We start from the raw sequence: 23,864 nt of genomic DNA, 5'->3' as shown, positions 1-23,864 counted from the left end.
TGCTCCCGTCCCCTGATCGCTTTGCCGTTCGCTGTACCAGTAGGGCCAGTTCCAGCATTTGTCCCCATACTCATTCCAGCCGTTTGCCTGGGGTAGGCAGCTTTCCTCATCTTAAGGTTGCCAATACTCAGAGTGTCTACGTTAAATCGTCTCTTTTTTTTTTTGCAGTGAAATGGAAAGAGAGGTCAGCACACTCCAAAACAAAATCGGGAAAGGTTTTTCTAATAAATACAGGAGTCTGAAGCATCTTGTTCATTAACTACCATTAAAAGACCACTTATGCCATGATACCCAAAAATTACCATTAAAATGATAAACCATTAGTATGGTGTAGCAGGAGCTTCCAGTGTGGCTTCCTTAAACTAACTGTATGCCTTCTTCATCTATTAGAACTTGTTAAGTATGTCAGTAAACCAGTAGTTACGATGACAAACGTCCTGAGGACATAAGAATACAAAGGACTTGTGAAACCAACGCTATGGGAATGGCTATTGCAAGAAACTGTGGCATATGGTCTTTCTCATAGGTTGACCAAGCTTGAGCTTACAACTGCCCAGGCTTTTATTTTGTTATGACTGTTCATTTTGGATAACTGTTCCAGAGCTCACTTTCTGTGGTCATTAATGATCTTTTAGTTTCAGTCCAAATTTATTCACAGCCAGTTAATAACTGTTCTTATGCCTGCGTTATCCTGTATATTACACTCCTCCCTCATGGTTCTGCCTCATAGGGTATTTGGAATGAGCGCTTGTGTTTTCTCATACTTCATTTTGTTAAATTAAACAAGCTAAATTCTTCTGGTTTGTAATACCGATTTTCAGTTTCTTTGCTCATCATAGCTCTTCTCTGCATCTGTTCCAGTTTCAGTTCATCTTTCTTGAACACCCTTGACCAAAATTTTATGATCTTAATTTCTTTTACTTTGAAAAAAAATTTTTGACAGCCTCTTAAAAAAAAAAAAAAGGCTCTACAGGAAGTTAGTAGTCATTGGGCAAAAACTATGATGTAAATGAGAGTTCATACTAGTTGATCACAAAATGTTAGATACACGAGCATCTCTGACATAGTATTCTTATAAAGCAATATATTGGTAATATTCTTTAATAAAACCAGTGATTACAAATGGATATATGTGAAACTGAATAAAACCAACAAGCAATAGCATGCTGTATGGCTCGGTTTCTTTCTGGTGACTTGTGTTTTTAACGGCAGTTTAATGGATGTTTGTCTGTAGTACATCTTTAATTCTAGCTTTCAGCACATCTTGGAGAACATTGCTTTCTTTTCCAGTGAAGCTTAAAGCCTTACATGGGAGATAAAGTTGTTCACCACCTCTCAGAATTGAACTATTCTTTTCCTGCTTGACGTTTTCGTTTTAAAATTGCAATGAAGGAGCTGCATAATTTTAAATCCTCTCATACGATTAACTTTCACCTCATTCTTAGAAATAATCTTAGGTTGTTCTAAAAGTCTGTAACTTGTAATTGAAAGGAGTGTGCATTGAAAAGGTGCTGCAACTCCTTAGTGACTAAAGATGCTTTCATGCGGTCAGTGTTTTTACTGGAAGAGATCAGTTATTCTATGTATTCTTTTAAAGATGATAAATTATGAAAATTCACTTCCTAGGCAAACTGGGTTGTGTGTCGCATAATGAAGACAATGTGGGGGGGAAGCTGCGTGTGCTGAGCAGTTTTAGTCTTACCATAGATTGCATATTACTATTCTGGTGTGTGTACCAAACATCTATAGAATTTACAGAGGTTTAATATAAACAAATTGACCGAGTTTTCTTCCCAAATTTGGATGCTTAACTATAAATAGCCTGACTTCTACATATCTCAAACTCTGCAGCTCCTGTTGACCTAAATGGGATCTGTGCATATTCAGCACTCTTGAAGATCATGCTGCTTATTAGAAACCTAACTTTAAATGCCTATATGTATAAATAGTAGATAACAAGGCATTTGAATTACTGAGTAGTGATATTTTGACCATCTGTGTGTGGGTTTTTTTGTTTAATATCTACAAGATAACAGTACTTTTGCATTTCAGAAAAAGTAATAGTTGCAATAAATTGGGGTATGAGAGGGTTGTATTTCAAGGTAATTTTATGTTTCAACAAGTGTTGAAATAGGATGACAGACAGTTGCCTTTTAACAAATTTAGCTTCCTTGTTGACGTATATTGACTTTGTGAAACAGTTTAAATAGTTTGAACTAATAATAAACAATTTGGAATTTTATTTTAAATTATTTCCCATTTCTCATATTAAAATAACACTTATCATCCTTGTGTTTCTATAAGCTATTGCAGATCACAAGCCTCTGGTAAAGTAATAAGTGGAGAGGAACATTTTTCAAGCAAAAAGTGCCTGGCTTGGTTTTATGAATATGCAGGTAATATGCAATGGATTCGTACTTCAAGCTATATGGTTTTGTTTAAAACAAACTAATAATCAAATATTATTTGCATTTTGCTTTTTGTATGCTGATGTAGGCATAAAAAATGTGCCCATATTCGCTTCCTTATAACATGCATTTGAATGAGTATAACTTTTACTATTGCCTTTTCAGTATTTGTTCTTTTTGACTTTTTCTTCTTTACTCTATGCTTTACAACTTACCGTGATGTTCTTCTAAAATTAAATAACTGATGTTGGACAGTACACTGTTGAACCAGGGTATGCTGAATGATTCTACTTGATTTGAAACGGGCAAGTAGAAGTCAGGACATTGAGAGGCAGTTTAGATAGAAGCTTATTTCTCTAACTAGATCTTGTTTATAATCAAATTGGAAGGATAATGAAATAGTTCTCTTGGTTTTCTATTTTACAAAATAAAATAATAGATGCTTATACTGTTTTTTCCTATCTGAGAATTTGTCCTAACATTTTTGATATTCTAAATAACAAATGTTTCATTCAAAAGTGTTGGAAGTAGCCTCTTTCAAATAAATCAGAATTGATGTCCAAGTAATAGTTGCTTTCAGTGAATATGCAGTGTATTTTGCAGAATTTATTAGATTGTTACTGCCATTTGTTTACTAATTATATGGTTAGAAATTCAGGATCTGTGAAATTGTTATTAATTTCTTTTCTGGTCTAGTCACTACTTGAAGTCCGTCATAACTAGTTGGTGATTAAAAGTCATTAATGGCCAGTTCTCAGTATGAAATAAGCTGATGATTTATCTGCCAGCAATTGGTTTGAGTATATTATCAGAACTGATATTTTCCTTGCAGTCTTTCCACAGTAATGAACTACTCCTGATTCTGGTAATGTGCTTTCTAATTTAGGTTTGAGGCATAGTCTTTTGGAGTAAAAAGTCTTTTCGGAGGAAAATAATAATTGTCTGTTAATTTTCTTCTGATAAATGCGCCTGCACATACTTTTAACTTTTTTAAGGCCTGTAAATTTTGGTTTTGTTGTTGAGTCAAGAACTGAGTGTAGGAGGTTATACTTTGTTAGTTAATCAGTAACCAAAATATGCCACATTTCTAGCATAAAATAGGATGCCAGTGGAATTATACACCATAGGAGGTTAAATGTTTCCTTTAAAAGAGAAAATTATACACACACACACGCATATATATATGAATTGTACATATGATTTCTGGGCCAAAAACACTGATCCAAGTTTATACTTGTCATTACCAGTGAACCCTTCCATGTGTTTCTCTTCATAACTTAAACTTGCGATTTTTTTAATACATTCTATGTAAGGGCTTCTCAAAACCAGATGGCAGTGTTTTGCTTACCTAGACAAAATGTTCTTTGCAACATTTTTTCAAGAGGTGGGGGTTCATGATCTTAAATGGCAGTTGCATTTTGTTTTCCTGTGAAAGTAGCCATTCTCTATAGTTTTTATTGACTATATTATAATCTCACAGTGAGTAATTATTCAAAGTACATTATCCAAACTCTTAAAAAGAATTCTGCTTACAATAACAGCAGCAGATACAGATGAAGTGGAGACAGGTATCATCAGGGAGATAAAAAACAGTGTTCTGTCTGTGTATAAATAGCAAAATTTGCCAAAAAATCATAAAATGGCATGCATGTTGTTTTGGAAGATAAAGCCTTTACCTTTTACATGGGTTCATATTCACTAAAACAATGTTAACATAATGATCCAAGATATGTCAAAATAGCATGTCAACAGGCCTTCTAATAATATTTGGTTGCCCAGTAGGAGTCATTTTTGGAACAAATGACTGAAACCAGAGAGAGATTCAGAGAAACAAAGCATTGTAGATTGTGTCTGTAGGTACTCTTAAATATGCTATTTTGCTGCTTTTTAGAGGCTTTCTTTGTATTAAAATGGAAAAGTGACAGCATAACACTAACTGTTGTGGTCCTAATCAAGTTATTTTCATTGCAGTCATAAAGCTTTTTCTGCTTTGTATGTGGCTAACATGCTCAGCATTTTTCTGATTTATTGTTATCACTCTCCTCATATTACTCAGCATCATAAAACTAACCTTGTATTATTTGAAGATTCATCCTCTTCCGTGTTAGTGCAAACCCATAATGTTAACACCATTGAAAGAGTAATACCTGTAATAGTAGCTCAGACAGAATTATTTTTTTTTACTATTGATAAAATAACTCTTTGAAGAACATTATTCATACTTCAGCACAGAGTAGCGGTACCCAAGTTGTCTAAAAAAAAAAAAAGACTGCCACAATTATTGGAGTTGAGCTATGTCAATGGGAAACTCAGTGGAGTCTTTTGAAAACTCGCATACACAAACTAAAATAGCTTGTCTGCTGTTGTGGGGAGTGCACAACATGTAAGTTCTGCTTTAGTTTTGCTTTTAGTTCATAGTGTTACTTCATATGTAATATCCATGTCTCCACATTGCAGTTGATAGAATGGTTCTAACATAAAAGATGCTTAATAGTGTAATTCAGTGTTTTTAAAGATTGCTTGTATAGCAATTTATTCTAATTATTGTTCTGTGTAACCCGTGTAAGCAGTGAATGTTACTTAGATTTCAGTCTGGTTTCTTTTTGGTTTTAAAGGTCCTGATGAAGTTGTGGGGCCTGAAGGAATGGAAAAGTTCTGTGAAGACATCGGTGTTGAGCCTGAAAATGTAGGTTTCTTGCACGATACTAATAACACTTTAAAAGGGGGTATTGGATAAGATTAAGTTCTGTGTAAAACTCTTAACAGTAAGCAGAGAGTTGTTTATCTTCCTGTTTTTTGGAGCTGTTCTAAGATATTTCAGCTGAATACCTCAATTATGCGTGGCTGGTGTGTGAGGTTTTTTTGGTGTTTGTTTTATTATAGTAATACTTCGTTTTCAGAAATTGAAATTAAGGGAAAGATTGCATATTAGCTGAATTATTAAATGGTAACAAATATAAAGTGCAAGCATGTACAACAATTGCTAGACTGTTTGAGTGCTTAGAGTTTTCTTCTTGGACATCTAGAAATCATCCTTTTCTTACATACTGACTCCTTTTTCTCCCGTTGTGTTTTTCCCCCCGTAGATTATTATGTTAGTTTTAGCCTGGAAACTAGAGGCTGAAAGCATGGGATTTTTTACCAAGGAAGAATGGTTGAAAGGAATGACCTCATTACAGTAAGTGTTTTTACGTATATAATAGAATGTTCTAATTTTATGTTTGTACCAGTAGCTTGATTATTCTTGTCCTCATTTTCTTGTGCTTTGGCAATAAGATACAAACTCTTGCATTTAGGTCTGGTCTCAGTCAACACCTGGAAGTAGCTACTGTTGTTCTTCAAGTTGTGAATCTGATGAGTTCACTCACATGATAAGGTTTTCTCTAACCCTAATAAGTCAGGTTTTGGTGGCTTCTTTTTCTTACAAAACCATGCTAAAATATCATTCTAGTTAGCAGACACAAGTAAGTAGATCTGGAGATACCCATAAGCATATCTCAGCACTGGTGTTCTAGAAAGTTTTTACTGATTTCTAAGCTTTATAGATGAGGACTGCATTAATAATAATTTTGGTTATTAGTGTTATTTATTAGATGCAGGTCAGAAGCCATGCTTAATGCTTAGGTTAAATAACACTTTTTCAATTTATAAGTAAGCTTCTCTCTTCTGTTTGTAAGAATTTTTGGTGAGAGAACGCTTTGCCTAAAGAGGTTGTTTCTTTCATGAAACTATTCAGGTTTTTGTGAGGCTTAGTTCAGTTGTCACTTTTTGTTTGTTCTTCATGAAACTACTTATGGTACATGAATGTTTTAAGGGTGACTTGTTATGACACTGCATTCAACATCAAAAATGTCACAGGAGCTACTGTTGCAGCTACAGCATGGTGGGAAAGAGGGGCTATTTGACTCTTGGAGTTGGCACAATTGCCCTATCAGTTGTGAATTGGTTTGGGAAATTGTGTTGGGCAGATACCCTCTGGTTATTCAAGACTATGGAGTGGCTCTGGCCTGACTCTCTTGTGCAAATCTTACTTGATTTAGGATCAGGCTTCTGATAGATGCCTTGATTGTTTTGTGACTAGAAGCTCTTAAATTTAGTAAGAGCTGGTATGATTAAATTGCCTGAAATTCAGGATGACAGAGATTAAATTCTGGGTGCATAAATTTTTAGATTCAGTGAATGGGTATAATTTGGTCACTTCTCTGAAGTACTTAATTTTTATGCCCAAATGGAAGGTCTTAAGAGTTAGCCAGTCTAGCAGGATGCAAGCACAAAGATGAATGAAATCAGGCACTTCTTCAGAGCCAATATTATAGACTTTGTTTCTAATAATTTGCTGTGATTAGGAATCCTCTGGTTCTTTTAATTACAGAGCTGGTCGTGCTGTAGGCTAAATCTGTTTAAGACAGAAAATATGGTACTGCTATGCATTTTTATATAAACAGACTTGTGATCAGAGCACTTGCCTAAGCCTAAACCAGTTAACCTGTATGTTTTGCTTCCCCTGAGTGTGCGCTAATAGCAGGCTGTAGACTAAGCAGCTGGATGAAGCAGTGACACTCACTTAAAGGAATTCAAGATGCGTTGGCTTAAAAAGAGAATATAAATCCGTAGACTTGTGCTGTTTGTGCTTACTGGGAAAGGAGGATCATATTATGTGATTCCATCTGGGTTGGGGGTATCTAGTTTCTCTTGAAAGGTTTGACAGAAGTTTTGAAGGAGAAGGATTTTGCGCTCTTAAAGCAATAGAGTATTATTACATTCTTGCACAGCATTTTTTGTTATTTTTTTTTTTCCATGAAGAAATGACATTAAAATGCATTGAAAGCCCAGAGTGTATTCTAAATCAGAGTTATATTACAGAATCCTTATTTCAAAATATGTGAAATGTCACATAAGGTAATTGCATGAACAGCGTTGGGTGGAATTCAGCTCCATAGTAAGACACCTAAATATGTGGTTTATAAGCAAGAGCTGGAATTTCTTAAACTCTGACTGCAGTCTTTGGACATCCAGACAATGTAGTGGAGCCTAGGGCGGTATTCCATTTGCCCTAAGACCTAGTGACTGGTCACCTGAGTTGCTCTTACGGGTTGGTTGGCTAGACCTCTATGAATGGCAACACCTAAAGCTTAGATACCTAAATCTAATCTACAGTTAGATGCCAACATTTGGGTGCCTGAATCTTGAAGCAACATTCTTTTTGTATGTGGTTTTGTGATATGCTGATGAAGTTTGTTCTTTAGAGAGGAGGAGAAAAATAAATATGTGATAAGGTATACACTGTCAAAATTAAGGTAGATCAAGCACTAAGTAGCAGCTTAGGAGACTTAAACTGCGAAACAGCTACGAAACTTAAGCTGCGAAAGTGAGGTTTCTAGTATATCGTGTTGATAGGGTGAATTCTGCCCTATATATATATATATAGAATCATAGAATCATTAAGGTTGGAAAAGACCTCTAAGATCATCGAGTCCAACCGTTAACCCAACACCACCATGCGCACTAAACCATGTCCCTAAGCGCCTCATCTACACGTCTTTTAAATACTTTCAGGGATGGCGACTCTACCACTTCCCTGGGCAGCCTGTTCCAAGGTCTGACCACTCTTTCAGTAAAGAAATTTTTCCTAATGTCCAGTCTAAAGCCTGATATGTATGTATGTATATGTATATATGTATATGTATATATGTGTGTGTGTGGCTGTGTATATATATATACACATATATGAAAGCTGGGTGCATAGTCAGCAGAGAGAAACAAGTACCTCTGCTGGGTAATTTAAGTTGAGCTTTAGTGAGTGGCCAGGTAAAGGGGAGAGAGCCAAATTAGATTCCAACTGAGGGAAAGATAAGGTCATGATCTCACATTTTTAGGTGGAAGAGAAGCCATGTGAGAAAGAGAGTGGGAGGCAGGAAAGTCAGGTTAGTAACTTCTTGCTTTTTGCAGAATTACTAGTAAAAAGAACTTATTTGGGTTGGTTTTAATGATAGGCTAATATCAGCTGTTTTTCCAAAGAGCTTTTTGCTTGTTATTGCCTGTAAGTAATTTTTTTTTATGCCAGTATAGCATTCAATGTATACTGGAATCTAAACAATTTCTGGTCTCCAGTCCTGTAAATCAACTGACATAGTGAAACTATAGCATTGTCGGGCACAGAAAAGCTCTCCCTTTGCTCTCTTAAGCCATTACTTCCTTGGACCTCTGTATGCTCCAGTTATAATATGGAACCTAGATTTCAGAAGATCTTGTTTCAATGCTTGAAAAGAGTGGATGGGCTAGATGGATATAATTTCCTTTTGTCCATCTGGAGGGCTGGATGATGGCAGGGGAACTCTTTTGTGGATTAAAAGACCTTCAAACTACTTTATGTACTACCATTAAATGCTTTTGTTTTAATGTTTGTATACATCTTAGTGATTTTTCTTTTTAGTAGAAGACAAGCATGTGTGACTAGTTATGAAATAGGAAACATTGGAATATCTGAGTAGGAGTTATTGAATCATCACTCTGTCCATATTAGCTATGCCTCAAATGAACTCTCTACCTCAATATAGAATCAAAATAGGACTGCTTTGTGGTGCTAATTTAGGTTTTGTTATAAATATGTTGTAGGGATGTGAAGAGAATGTAGTAAGCGAATGTCTAGTTTTGCTGATCTTGAGGCAACCTTATTTAATGCTGTCTTTCGGTAAAGGCAGTTCAAGAAATCACATCTTTTTTTAGTGTCTGTACAGGAGTTTGGTGTTAATCACTTGTGCTAATTAGAAGGTTGTTCTGACTAAAAAAAAAAAATACTGTTAGGAAGATTATTCTAAGTATGGGTGACCTCAGTCATCTTGTTTATGGTGCAGCCACACAAGCAGCTATATCGCTATGAAAGAGGAGTTAGACAGCTCCTTACCTCACAAGCATGAAGAAAATCAGTGGCCAGGTGTGGAAATGCCTTAAATGGCTTTAACAGAGGTATGTCCCTGCATCAGGCTTCAGAGGGTGGTGCCTGTCTGTTTGAGTGTGATCCGTTTGACTGTTTGGTTTTAAATAGGTTGACAATAGCTCAGGAGTCTTGAGGCTTAATAATTGCACATTTTCATACCAACTTTTTCAAGAGAGTCACTTCTGCATTAAAATACATATAGCCAATAGTACACTAGACAATAACAGGAATTTTACTTTGTACTTAAATTTATGATTACTTGAACAATTCTACCAAAATATTTTGTAAGAAATCTAAACATACTGAAATCTGTGTTTATCCATGGTATGGTAAATAATCTCAGTTAAATTATATGTGACAAAATGTGTGGTAAACCCACTTTTAAGTAGTTTATGTATGTCATTAGTACACTAACAACATGAACATTTAGTTAGATGTTAAATAGGTAGCGGGTGTACCTCAAATGAGGAGGACAATATTATTGCAGGTTTTGAACATAGAAAGAAGAGATATGAATATAAAATGAGATGCCTTTGTAGCATAGCATAATACTGTTTTAAGGGTTAAACGATAGAATACATAGACCACTTAGATGGCTGAAGACAAAAAAAGTAATTTTATCTTTAGTTAAATTTACCAAAGCTTTTTTAACAAGATTTCTTTTCAACTTAACGCATGGCTTATTGCAAAATATATTGGTTCTTGTCATCTGAATATGCAGCCTAGTTACCTAATAGTTTTTTTTATTTAGCACTGATCTTGGCTGGGACTCAGTGCTGTTTTAGGTAGATATTGCTATAGACAAGAAATAACAAAAGGCTCCATCAGCTGGAATTGCTACATTTCTCTTGTCGCAGCCTGAGAGGGGCAGACAGACAGATGTGCACGCACAGGCTGGCAGACCTGAGGGACAGGAAGTGTCGGCTGTGGGCAAAGTACAGCATCAAAGTACAGCATCAAAGTACAGCATCTCAGCAACTTGCTGCGGTACTCCCGAGGGGCCCTTGCTGTGGGCTGCTGTGACAAGTCCATAAGGAGCTGTTAAAGATGCCAAATGTATTCTCTGAGAGGCGGGCTGCCAGGAGGGGGACACATTACCCAAGGAAGTATTTATGTACATTGACATTTCTGAAAGTATTGCTTCTGCCACGCAGGATATAGGGCAAGGTGGAAATTTTTTTTTTTTTTTGAATCATGGCAGCTATTATTTTATAAGAATAAAATGTAGCATAATACAACAACTGTTCTTTTGAGTGAGTCTTTCCTGGAGGATCAGCATGTGTAAATTACATTCTCCTCTGCCATTGTTGGTGGATCTAACCCATTTTCTATTTGGAAACAAAAGTCCTTGCTAAGTAAAATATGTGCAGATCATCTTTTCTGCCAAAGGGTTATTTTTGCCAAAGGGTTATCCTGTCAACTAGCAGACCTGTACATTCTCATACAGCCTGTGAGTTTTCAGTTGAATAGCTACTGACAAATCCAGGTGATAGGCTTATCACAGCTTGCATTTATCAGTCATAAAACACGAGCAGACTAGTATGTTTTGCAGAGTGCCTGCTTTATCCTGCCACTCGTAAATATGTAGTCTTGAAGTGTGTGTTTAGGGTTTGTTTTTTGCCAAAGAGGTATGGCTTAAAGCCCTTATTAACAGCTGGATTTTACCACCTTAATGCACACTGAATACTGTTTTCTCCAAAATATCAGTCATTGAAAGATAAGATAGTGCTGGGTATGAATATAAATTGCAGAGTAAGGCATAAAAAGACTACTATTTGGGAAGTAAAGCAGAGACTTTGTATTATGTTGCTGATACATTTTAAAAAAAACTTGCTTACAGAAGCCAGGCATTCATCATTTCAGTAAGCTGCAAATGTTGAGCATTTTCAGTGTTCTTTAAGTCAGTTTCATAGTATTACTCCTGTACATCTGATGATTGCATTTTGTTGAATTTAATTTTTTATGTTTGCTGGCATTTTTTTCATTGTCCAAATGTTTTGCTTTGAACTTCTAACATCATTTGTTTTTCTTTATTTTAAGGTGTGATTGTACAGAAAAATTACAGAGTAAATTTGACTTCTTGCGGTCACAATTGAATGACATTTCATCCTTTAAGAATATCTACAGATATGCCTTTGATTTTGCAAGGGTAAGACTGCTGGAATGTTAGAGAAGTTCGTATTTTAATTGTTCAGTGAGCTTGTACTTGAGTGGTTTTTGTGCTTTCTTTATTCAACCTTAGGATAAAGACCAGCGAAGTCTTGATATTGATACTGCAAAATCCATGTTAGCTCTTCTGCTTGGAAGAACTTGGCCACTGTTTTCAGTATTTTATCAATACTTGGAGGTACAAGTTTCCTTGACTTTCTGAATGATGGCATAGTAGTTGGGCTGTTCAGTGGGAAGATTTCAGGGTTTGTGTTGTTTTGCTCAAGAATGTATCCATCTTGCTCCTTTTCCCTTGCTCGATGTGCTTATGAAACAGTGATAATGTTGTATGCATCACAGATCCTTTTCTCCCTCCCTATGCCCTACCCCCCTTCTCTTAGCAAAGGCAACTAAAATTCCATCTTAATTAGACTATAAAGGTAAACTTAAAATTAAATAATAGAGCCCCAGTAGTCTCTTCAGCTGCATCTGTGCTGAATTTCAGGTTTGCTTTGTGTAGATACAGTATATAGGTATCGAGCTCTGGCTGTCTCTGGAAGATTTTGGTCAGCTCAGCTGCAAGTGACTTACTGAAGTCAGTAATGTGGTCGTGTGTCGGTGGTGGAGCATGCTAGGCTTGAGACTATTCCCTGGCTTCAAATCAGTATTAACGTTGCAAAGTAGATGTCCTTATGATCATCCTGTATTGTATCCTGGAGAAAAGAAGATTTTTGTAATCGTTCATTCTGGAAATATATCTGAGCTAGGTATGCCCCACTTCAGGGCAAGACAAAAATTTACCAGTTTTTGAAGCTTAAGAGTGGTGACTTCCTGATTCCCTGGTATTTCGATTTTGCTTTGATCTTTCAAGAAGCCATTTTATGTAGTTTCAGAACTATGAAATATGTACCTGTGTAGTATTTTGAAAAATGGAAAACCAAGGAAATAGTAGCCATTGTTACTCATTAAATTGTTTGTTAGGAACTGATTGAAGATAAAATGAGAGAAATGAGATGCAGCATTACCAAATGTCACTTGACATTTTAATGTTTTGAAATTATTTTCCCTAGCAATCAAAGTATAGAGTTATGAACAAGGATCAGTGGTACAATGTGCTAGAGTTCAGCAGAACTGTCCATGCAGATCTTAGCAACTATGATGAAGATGGTGCATGTAAGTATTCATAACATTTTGTTTATTCAACTATTATTTCAGTATTTTCAATTTGCATAAAATGAATTTCTATAACAGAAACAATGCTGTAAGGTATAAAATATTTCTTCTCCAACAATGCATAGAAAAAGTGTCCTGATAACAATCCATCTTCAAACTGCAGATATTAATTGTAGTAGTACGTCAGAGGTATGATGGTGTACTTGAGCCAACTGATATTCAGTTGAGGATCTAGTGAAGCTGCTTGCTACACGAAACTACAGACATGGAAACAGAATTATAAACAGCAAACTCTCATTTTGTACTAATGTATAATAACCTCTCATTTAACTGTAAAGTATCCTAGCTGCTGGTACTTGGGGCTGAACTCTACACCTGGCTGCTAGTCAATCATACTATGACTGAATTGCATTAGGCATCCCATTTTAGTCCATGTTCTAATTATGTGCAATTTTGAAAGCTCTAGGAAGAAGGAATTAGTTGTGCCAATTTACAATATAACCTTATTTTTATGCTTTCTGTTCAGTTCAGTGCACCTGTCAGATGTCAGGAACACTTTTTTCCACAGTTCTGTGTAGTGTTAGTTGTGCACTTTTTGCTACGCTTGGATTGAAATGATTGTAGACTCATCTTTGAATCTTAATAAGTATTTGACCATGGGACTGACATGGATGTTACCTAGACCAATAGTTTTAACCTTCATACTTTAAGAGAAGATGTTTGAAAGACATTGGCAAATATAACTCCAAGTTTCATCAATTTGCAGGGCCTGTACTTCTGGATGAATTTGTTGAATGGCAAAAAGTTCGTCAAGCGTCATAGCAAGAATTCAAAAGAAAATGCAAAAGTTTTTTTGGTGCGCGCCTGTACACAAACTAATGAGAAAAACAAAGGATTGCATTTTCATTCTTAAGAAAGACTTTACAATATTTTTTTTTTTTTCCTTTTTTAAGGAAACTTTCTTGTTACACGTGATATGGGCATTGAACCACACCTCTTCTGAGACTGAAAGTTGGAGTTCTTGTTTTGAGTCTTATGTTTATAGCATTTATTTCAGAACAATAAAGATTCAGATTTGTGACAAAGGCCTAAAAGTGAAGAATGTCCCTTGAATGTGAGTGTGGTGTCTATTTTTAAAACCAAATCTTTAAGATTATCTTTCTCAGAAGTGCCCTTTGCTATGAATTTTTGAAGACCTTAAAAATGCTTAACTGGCACTGTTGCTTGGTGATGGTATGACTGTCTTGTGTGACAAACATTAGAAAGAATGACTGATTTTTGGAGCCCTGGGTGGGAGTGTATTTGTATTAAGTATTGGTCGTGGGTTGTGCCACAGTTTTCAGCTCCTTGTGGAGATAAAGGCCTTAAACTCTTATTTTTTCTTTTTTCTTTTTTGTTCAGTACCCACCCAGTGGCATGGCATTTAATGGCAGGCCCTTTTAAAGCAGAAAAGTGTAGACCATATGGTTCTATATGCAGAATGGCTGAAAACTAGTTGCCTGTACTTCAGATGGTGAACACAGATACTCTTTGGTACAGTAAGGCAGCTTCAAATTTTTACTACAATTTAGACTTTGGATTGCTTTGTATAAAAAGTGCAATTTATATTTTAAAAGGGAATGCTGGAAAGACTTGGTTTCAAGCTTTGCTTCTTACGTGTTTTAGACTGGAAGCATTCACAACATGACTTCTTCTTATCTCCCTGGATGCTTTTCATAATGTAAGTCAAGAAGAGACTATTAAATCACCTACCTTTTGACCTGTATATAACAGGCTATTAATTTTTACCCTATTACTCCATATATTGAGTCCAATAACTATGGCGATTGCCCTTTTAGGTGCTCAGTATTCATGGCAACCTTTAAATACAGTAGAAGTTTGTCACTCTACTTTCCTGCCCAGGAGGTCCAATGCCACCCTTGAGAAGGAAAGGGATTTTAATGAGTAAATGTGAGAAACCAAAACAGAATGAGAGAATGAAGCATTTGTAACTTCTACTTTATTATATAAATATATTATGTAGACTGTGATAATGCCGTGAGACTCAGTCAGTGATCAAGGCCTCATTGTGCCAAATATTTCAACAGCTTGAAATAAGAATAGACGATGTAAGCTAGGCATGACTTGAAGATCTTTGCCTCAGGGAAATGACTTCTGTTTTGCACATCCCTTGTTCAGACTAACAAGCATGAGCTTTCCTATCCATGAGGAAAGCTTTATTCCCAAGGTGATTTTTTTTTTTTTTTTTTTTTTTTACAAGGAGGGGAAAAAAAAAAGAAAAGGTGTGAGGAGAAATAACAAGAAGTGGGACAAACTAGTAGTGTGTGCCTGTGCTCTTGTTCTACGAGAGAGGACCACTCTTGCCACTTACTCTCCAGACCTGCTTGCTGTGGGCTGTAGGGAGCAATGCAGTGGTGGTCCATGGGCTGTTTTGCAAGTCACCTGATAGTGCAGTTGAACCTTAGAAGCTTGGTTCTGCCCAAGTGGAAAAAAAACATTGAGGGTGGGGGGGAACAAAACACACAACGGTTGAGATACTTGGAAGATCTCTGCTTGTACAGTGGCTAGTGTCTGTGTGCATGCAAACACATGCACTACAGCTATTCCAAATATTTTTTTCCACCTTTTTTAAGGGAAGTACTTAATTTTAGACCTCATGTAGGCTACAGCAGTTCTCTTCAGTATGTTACAAGTTGTCCATTTGTATTGCTGATAATTCTGATTTCACTCATAAGAGAGTGCCTTTCATTTGGAAATTGCCCTACCCCACAGAAAGTTAGTGCCAGAATGAGATTAACTTCAAGAGTCCCAAGACCTACTAGTAGAGTAAGGTCCTCAGATGCACAGATAAACATGCACCAATTAACTTATGTCAAGGGAAGTACTGCTGTATACTAAATCTCTGCGGAGGCACTGATGCTGAAATTACTTTCTCAAATTCACTACAGTGACTCTCCTTGTTTAGTATGTTTAGTCCCCATTATAACTGGGAAATTCTCTTTCCAGAAGTTTTGAAATACCAGTTAGAAGATGAATATTTTATAGTGTGATTTAAAAAAAAAAAAATCATCTTTTTTAGGTAATGGCAAACTGTTGTGAATTCAATTTAAACCAGTTGGTCCTAGAGGATGGTATTAGAGTCTAACAGTAGGAGTGATGCATCTACCAATCAAAGGTGGTCAAGTACTTACCGTTAAGGTGTAAGACACTATGTGATGTATCATTTGTATCTCTGTTAAGGTTTTATCAGTATTTCTATAATAAATCCGTGTTTCAGGGATTTATAAATTGGTTGTGTGTGTGATTGAAAATCATCAGTTACTGTAAAACTTTGACTGGGAATGAATGTATTTAAACTACTTAAAATCAATATAGTTTTTCAAATTTGAATAAAATAGGATTTTAAGTTATGTTTTTGTGCTCAAAACTGCAATCAGATTTATTGTTTAAATGTGAACTAATGGCTTGTACAGTTTCATTGTGAGCTGATCACTTTTATTAGCTGTCTTTTATTAAATCACCTTACAGCTTACTGTGGATAAGTGCCAAAAGCTGTTTATTTATTTCATTTTTTTAATTTTGTGCATGTCCACAAGACAAAACTGGGTTCAGCTAAATGCTTTCTTTAGTCTTTGAACTTTAATTTTGCTTTGCTCAGATGCATTTCAGTCTACTGAATTAAAAAAAAAAAGTGACACCTTATTTTTCAGTATTCTAAAATGAAAGTTCACAGGTGAAATATGCTGCCACAGTTATGACAAATAATAAAATCGAAGGTGAAATGTCTTCCAAAATTAAATCATAGTGGTGTCTATCTTGATGTTATAAACTTCACTTTAATCTCTTTCATTTCTTGATATTCATTCTTCCTAACATAACTAATTTTTTCTAATTTTCTTAGACAACTAACAGTTTTGGTTTTTAAATCTGAAAAAGCCCACGTGTTCATGGAAGAAGCCATACTGATAGATGGGAATGTAATACTTCTCTTATGTAAAAATGTGATCTTGAATTAAACAGTCATGTATGTTTACCTATGTCTTTAAGTGGATATGTAGTTTTGCTCCAATTTATCTTTACTGTTTAAACATCTAATTCTTTACTAATGGCTGTAATTTCGCATTTCTATGTAGCGGAATTCAAATTTTGCATTTGAGATGACCGTGGAGACAAGCTTGGTACCAACCACAGGTGGTCCGAAAGGGGATGCTGTGGTCTGTATTTCCGTTGTTGGGTTCTTTCATCTCTCAAAAGATTTGAGCTGATATATTGATATTGACTGGACAGAAATTGCAAAAGGGACCATAAGTTTAATGTTTCTGATGTTTTGTTCATTTTTTAAGCTAGTGAACAGTTCTTTCAATGCGATATGTACAAACTTGTACAGGTTTAGCTTTGTTAAGTATGACGAATAAAATGGTATGTAATAGGGCAGAAAACTTATTCTTTTGTCATGATGCCTCTTTTAGCTTTTTTTCTTTTATGTGTGTATGACTGTTCTTAAAATCGCCGAGAGACTTAATTCCAGCAAAATGGACCAGTCTAATTTCTCACTTAACCTTACCAAATAATTTCTTTGCTGTTGTGTGCACATATAGAAAATAGAACTTGATCTCAACTGGGAGCAACAGCAAACACCATTCTTGATTATATCCCATGTTATTACGTGATGATAGAACATAATGGTCCTGGTAATTAACTGTCATGAATTATTTATTGGATGAACAGTGTTCCAACAACCTGTTGCAATGCACGTGATTGAAAAGAGAATGAGCTTTTCTCTCTTCCCTGGCTGCCTCCCTTCCCTGCACCCCAGCATTGGGTCACTCCTCTGTTTTTAGGAAAGGACTTGGTGTTTTCTAGTGTACTCTTCCATAGTGTCTTTCAGAGCCCATTACAGAAAGGATCAAAGCCAGCATCCCATGAAATGTTTGAGTTAGTGACACTGTTTTCCTTGCAGATACAGCTTGTTCCACTCTTGACACTTTCTAGTTGTTGAGGTCTGACGCCATACCTGCCTCAGGACACTCTTCTTTCCCAAAGATCATCAGTCTCTCTCAGACCTAAGGCAATGCCCGTTTGTTGTCTCCACAGTTGCACTTTATCTTCTTTTGATAATGAAGTTCCCGATGCCTTCCTGAGTCAGTAGGATGTTTAGAGGTCTGCAAACCAGGCATCTCATATCTATATCTACAAGCGATGGCAACCCTTGTCTTTACCCTTGTCTTCTGTATTATTCTGTATTTCTTTCTGTCTCTGTGCGAAAGGACTCTGTAGTGTTAGATAGGCATATTAAAGACTGAATGTGTACTGCAAGATGATGTTGCCTAGTGTATCCTTAATTTTTAGTTTTATTTTTAAACCACTGCCAGGCTTGTCACCAAAATGAAATTAGTTTCTCAGATTTCTGTATCACTTTATCCAGACTCTACACTTTAATCTTGCTCCCATTTTTATCTTAGCTAACCAGAGTATGGCATTCCCTATATATTGGGATCTCCTCAGCGTTTTTTCCTCTGAATAGTAACTGACCATAATAACAGTGACAGAAGATGTAAGTTATTGAATTTGTCTGTTTTATAGGCCTTACAGTGGACAGATTTTTATCTTAATGAGCCAAGTACTATATCTTAATCCAAGTTGGTTCCAACATATTTCTATTGAATGACTTACTACTTTATAAGTTATTAAAATGTTATGGTTGTGTCCTGTTCCTCTAGAAACTTATGCCTGTTGATAAAGATGCTTTAAACACGCAAAATTTTTCAGCTTCTTAAGTTAAACTTCTTCCCTAATTTTGTCAATTTAAGAAAAAACAAAATCACTCTGCGTTTCAGGGGGTTTTTTATGTATGTGTTTTTATCAGCTCAGTAGTGAATTAGTGCTGATTATAAAATAATTTTTCAGCTGATTTAACTTCTAGCTAATATGCAAATTATTTTTTTCCTTACTGTTTTCAGAATTACTTGATTGATTTTCACTGTTCAGTTTATGATAGTGAATTAAAGGGCTAGAACATAGTATTGCCAGCTAGTTTAACTTTTTTCTGATAATAGCACTGAGGTGATTCTTTTTAGTTTTTTAAGTATTAAAATATTTCAGGAAAGCTTACTGTGCCTATTATAGTAATTTAAATTACAATAAAATGAAATGGTAGATGAGAATTGTAGCCTGCTAACTGTTAGGCTTAACGTGAAATTATTTTTTGCATTCAAAATCAGTTGACTCTGAATCAGTTTTTCTAATAAAAGAGGAAATATTATTCTATGATGTAATGCCTCTCAATAATTAAAACTTATAAAGAAATATGATAAACTTCAAAAGCTAATATTACATCCTCATCTAGCTGCTCAACATACTTCACTTTGAACATGGGAAAAATGTTAGTCAGGGCACCTGAATGAATGATTCAGAACACATCCGAAATAAATCATTAATAATTCATGAGAAACGTAATCACTTTAATTTTTTGCAGATTACAGCAACAATAGGAAGAGGAATATTAGTACATAAAAAGTAGGTCCTCTGCGTAGCTGGCACTTGCTACTGAGTTACACTTTTGTGTAGTAGTTTGAGGTATTGGTTCTACTTGCATGGACCTACAAAACAAAGAAAACAGTTTGTTCCCTCATGTGTGTTTGATTTTTGCATCAGGGCTGAGTAGTGATAAAGAGCAAAGAGCAGTGCTGGAGTTCCAAGGGCTGGGACATGTGACAGTGTGATTTTTGCCATGATGTGAAATGGAAATATTCATGGCACACAGGGGAAAGAATAAGAAATACATCTGAAAATAAAATACAGTCATATCCTACCATTTTCCCCTTTATTTCCATGCTTATTTGTTTAACCAGGGGAATGTTCTGTCCTTATTTAGACTTGTTTGTATACATGGACACACATCTTTATACATAAAAATAATATATAAATGTTTCCCATCTGGTGTTCAACATGGTGGAAGCTGCCCTTAAAGAGTTTGAAGGTGAAAGGAGAATTAGAAAGGAGGTTCAGTTCTCCTCACCCTTTCCTATAGCATATATACATTTTTGGGGTTGTGGAGGTGGCTGGTCACCTTTCTGTCCTATGCAAATCTCCCTCAATGGTGATTTTTTCTCTGCATTTGAATCGTTCTGTCCTAGGAGCCAGTTTAAAGTTTTGATAGTGAAATGCTGTTCCCTTCCTGAATCTTCAGTAGGCTTATTCAAGACCCATTGACTTTAATTACATGTTTCGAGGTTTGGGTTTGGGGTTTTTTTTTTTCCCCCCTGGGATGGTGATTACTGGCTTACAAAATGAATACTCAGCTATGGAAAAATACCCTCTTAGAATTGGAGATGCCAAACCTAACAGTGTTCATGGGAAGACAGTAATTATTACTGACACTTGAGTGAACCACCAGGATATTTATGTGCCAAGACCCACCCTTTGCCAGTGTTTCTTATTTTTTTTTTTTTAAATTGTTTATGGAACTGTGATTTCAGGTCGTGTATTAAGTCACGCAAGGATATTGCTGTGCCTATGCAGTACAACTGAGCATATGCTGTACTGAAGTTCATTACAATGTATAATTCTTAAATGAAATGCTTTAACGATGTAGGGTGTTATAGTTTGTGGAGCTTCGTATATTTTTTTGCAACGTGGTGAGTATGATGCATAGCTCAATGGAAAATCACTGGTTTCTGAAGTCATGGGGAAGCATCTTAAGTGTCAGTAGCTATTTGTAATCAGTGAATAAGCTTCAAAAGAGTTTCATTTGCTGTTTTATTTTTTGATTCTCATTTTGATTTCCTAAAGGATCACCATTCATCAGGGAACATATTCATAGTTTTAATATGAATAACAGAAAGAATATTATTTTCTAGTAATTGGGGGGGGGGGCAGCTAGTGTACTAGCATGTAAGGCTTCAGTTTCATTGTACTAGGCACTGTGTCGTTAATAAAACTTTTATCCCAACCTAACGACATTACTGTCTTACAAATAAATACTGTGCTTATGCTTTGCATAGTGCTTGTCTTTTAACTAGAACATTACTGCAATCATAATATTAAATATTTTCTCATTTAAGTACATCATCTATAGTTGCTCAATATTCCTTAAAAATGTAATTAAACCAAGAACTTTTTTTGTAGTATTAATGTGAACAATGCAAAAGAGAAAATCACCTCATTCCAATTTATTACTTTGTTTATATGCTTCTTTAATGTTTTGGCCTTCTTTGCCTCAAAGATGTGATTTGTGTTAGCATAGTTCGTGTTCACCAGTGATGATTCCAATCAAGTTGTATGAATATTTTGGTTAAATTTTGCCCTTTGGAAGTAAGTAACAGGAGCCCAGTTCTCCAAACATGGGAGATTAAGATTTCATCCTTACAGAAATCAGGTTCCTAATGATTGACAAAATATTTATTTTAGGCCCTTCTAGCTTAGATTTTAAAATGGCTCATCCCTGAATTTGCTGCCATCCCTGAAATAGTGGCTGCCTTAACTACAACAGAAGCAGTAAGTACTAATTGCTAAGTTTCTGCTGCTTTAAAATACTGGGTGGAAGGCAGAGGAAGCACTCATGTTTAGGTTGGATTGCAGGCCAGGTTTATGTGTATATTGCTTGGGCTGCAGTTTGAAACAGATGTGAAGTTGGCTGTATTTCTTTTAAGTAAGTTTTTTTGTTATATTGCAGCGAGAAATAAAGATTGCCACACTACATTGTGCAACATCTTCATAGATTTAGAAGTGGTGAGGCATAGTAAGGCACAGAGAAATAGAAGGAAGTGTCAGGCAGTGTCTGAGATACTTAGCTTTTGGCTGATATAGTGCATTATGCAAACAAAATTGTCTGATCTGAATTTTCAGATTTTGGATGTTTCCTTATGCATATGCCTAACGTGCTACACAGAGGGCCTGTTTTTAAGAAGATTTGAATATCCAAAAATGTTGGCAATTTTCCTTTGAAATGATGTAACCTGTTGATAGTATTCTGATGGCTGCTAGGAAGAGGAAACCATTTAGTTGCTGGAAGTTTCCCAACTGTAAGAGAGTCCACAAGAAACATAGGACCAGTGAACTCCTATTCCTCTCTTGCACGTTTGTTAGAGGTGTCATGCTGGATATCAGGAGTAGATGCACTTTGGCTGCCCCTGCCATATGTGACCCCGCAGAGACAACCAGCTTCTGGCAGATTTGATCTGGAATAAGGAATTGGTAAGTGATGCACCCAACAAAAGTTTCCTGAACATCTATTTGTTATGGAAAAGTGACAGATCAATGCTTGGTAGCTAATTTGAAAGGAAAAACATTACTACAGCCATTTCAAATCTAACTGAAGCAGGACTAGATTTAACCAGCTTTAATAGATTTAATTTGTGGGCTGAAATTGCCTTTTTGCAGTTCAGAAATCCCCAAGTTACTTTGGTTTTGCTGAGTTAGCTCTATGGGATTTTAACAGGAAATATTTCCATCCGATATACAACACATTTTGTAAACAAGGAAGTGATTGCAGTTTTACATAATAATGTAGTGCCAGTAAAATATAGTTGTTGGGAACAGATAAAATTTCTGGACATACAAACATATCTTTTGTTATCAGAGGGTAGCTTACCTGGTTGCTTTAACATTGCTAATCTGGTTTTAGAAGGACTTTTTACATCACTCCATTGAATTCAGTTTTGCAAGTGCTCATCGGCATGAATGAGTTGCACAGGTGTGTCCTTTGATATCAGTGAGTCGATGTTCTATGTCCCACCAACACACAGAAGGTGAGCAACTGATATTAACTGAAATTTTAGAGCAGCAGTATATAAATGGACATAGAAATTCCCACGTAACTATTTTCTTCTGCTCTTCCACTGCTAATGGTAAAGCTGGCAGTATTATCGACCCCGGTGGCAGCGCTGCACTAGGAGTGCAGCAGCGGAAAGCTTACTGCCAGCTAAGCGCCAGCATTGTTCTTCCAGCCACTTGCACAGGCTTTGCAGTATGCCCAGAGATGCAGATCATCACAGCCAAACAACTGGAGATCTCTGAGCCGTGTCATGGAAGATAATTTAAGTTTGTCTGCACTATACCTCAGTCACAGTGACTGCAGCCCAGAGATGCCGTACTAGTTCTGGGAAGAGCTCTCCAGTGCATGTGGCTTCCATTTCAAAACGATTTATGAATTGGTTCCTGTTAAAACATGATTAGGTAACTTTATCTCATTATTTTGTTCTTATTCCAAAGATACTAAATAGATGTTTTGAATGTTTTCGAATGTTAATACAAATGCTAAGCAGATCAATACCAGAAGATACACAGTTTGAAGGCCTCACACTAAACAAACTAATTTGTTAAATATAGCCGAAAGAGAAGTCCGATAAATCTACAACACACTGTGATGTAAGATGTGTTTCATCATCTAAATGCACATTTTCTGTTTTATCTAAGATAGAACTTATATGCACAGAAGAAAATAAACAGTTTTGTGCTAAATGTTACTATATTTTGGACTTAGATGAGCACTTACAGAATGCGTGTCATGTACTGATCTAAAAGCACTTATGTTAATGAGTGAAACTTCACTGTGCACAGTATTGTAGCTACAGAATTATTTTCCATTTAACAGACTGATATGCCAGAGGTCACAGGGCAAGTCACTGGCATAGCAGGAGTCTGTACTGCTCACCTGCTTCACTAGCCTTTGCAACCTTACCAAAGCTTCTCTGGGTTTGATGCCTGCAGGAAGGAGAAATGAATGGACTCTGGTCCAGCTGTATGGGTGGAATTAGTGCTGCACATGTATCTACTATTCTGTAGCCCTCATCACCATTCAACACGATTTTACCTAAGGACAGAGTAGCAGTTTTGGCTAGGTATTTATGTTTATTGGCTTACCTTTTCAACAAGCAGAGGAGAGCTTTACGCCTTACAATTTGGGGGCAAAATGTACTGGCAAATACGTATGTATTTACTGTTGTTACTAAATGTTCCTTATTGGTACAAACATTGCCAGTCTTTGCTGTTTATGGCCAAACTACAGTGAATTAGCAATATGTTAAAAAAGTAAATTTACAATTTTATACAAACACAACTTTACACGCGTTTGTAGACAAAGGGTAGAAATGACACCCACAAACAAGAAACCCGTCGTCCCTCTGTCCCTTTGTACCCTGTTTCCCTCCTCTGTAATTGTGTATCTTTCCAGTATAGGAATGGAAAAATCCTGAAGA

General features: G+C 36.1%; 1 protein-coding gene across 1 annotated transcript; it reads left to right on the top strand.

Moving 5' to 3' along the window:
- Positions 1-2,304: 2,304 nt before the first annotated feature.
- On the top strand, positions 2,305-13,754 carry DCUN1D5 (DCN1, defective in cullin neddylation 1, domain containing 5; the record flags this gene model as incomplete). The annotated part of the gene is made up of 7 exons (XM_009574683.1): positions 2,305-2,396; positions 5,024-5,094; positions 5,495-5,586; positions 11,386-11,494; positions 11,588-11,692; positions 12,564-12,666; positions 13,433-13,754. Coding segments are annotated over 7 exons (628 nt in total), but the record flags the coding sequence as incomplete, so codon positions are not given.
- Positions 13,755-23,864: the final 10,110 nt, after the last annotated feature.

This window comes from Fulmarus glacialis, unplaced genomic scaffold (genome assembly GCF_000690835.1).
Source record: "Fulmarus glacialis isolate BGI_N327 unplaced genomic scaffold, ASM69083v1 scaffold17500, whole genome shotgun sequence".
Classification (NCBI taxonomy): domain Eukaryota; kingdom Metazoa; phylum Chordata; class Aves; order Procellariiformes; family Procellariidae; genus Fulmarus; species Fulmarus glacialis.
Note: the sequence above shows the minus strand (reverse complement) of the source record. Positions and strands in the feature narration are given on the sequence as shown.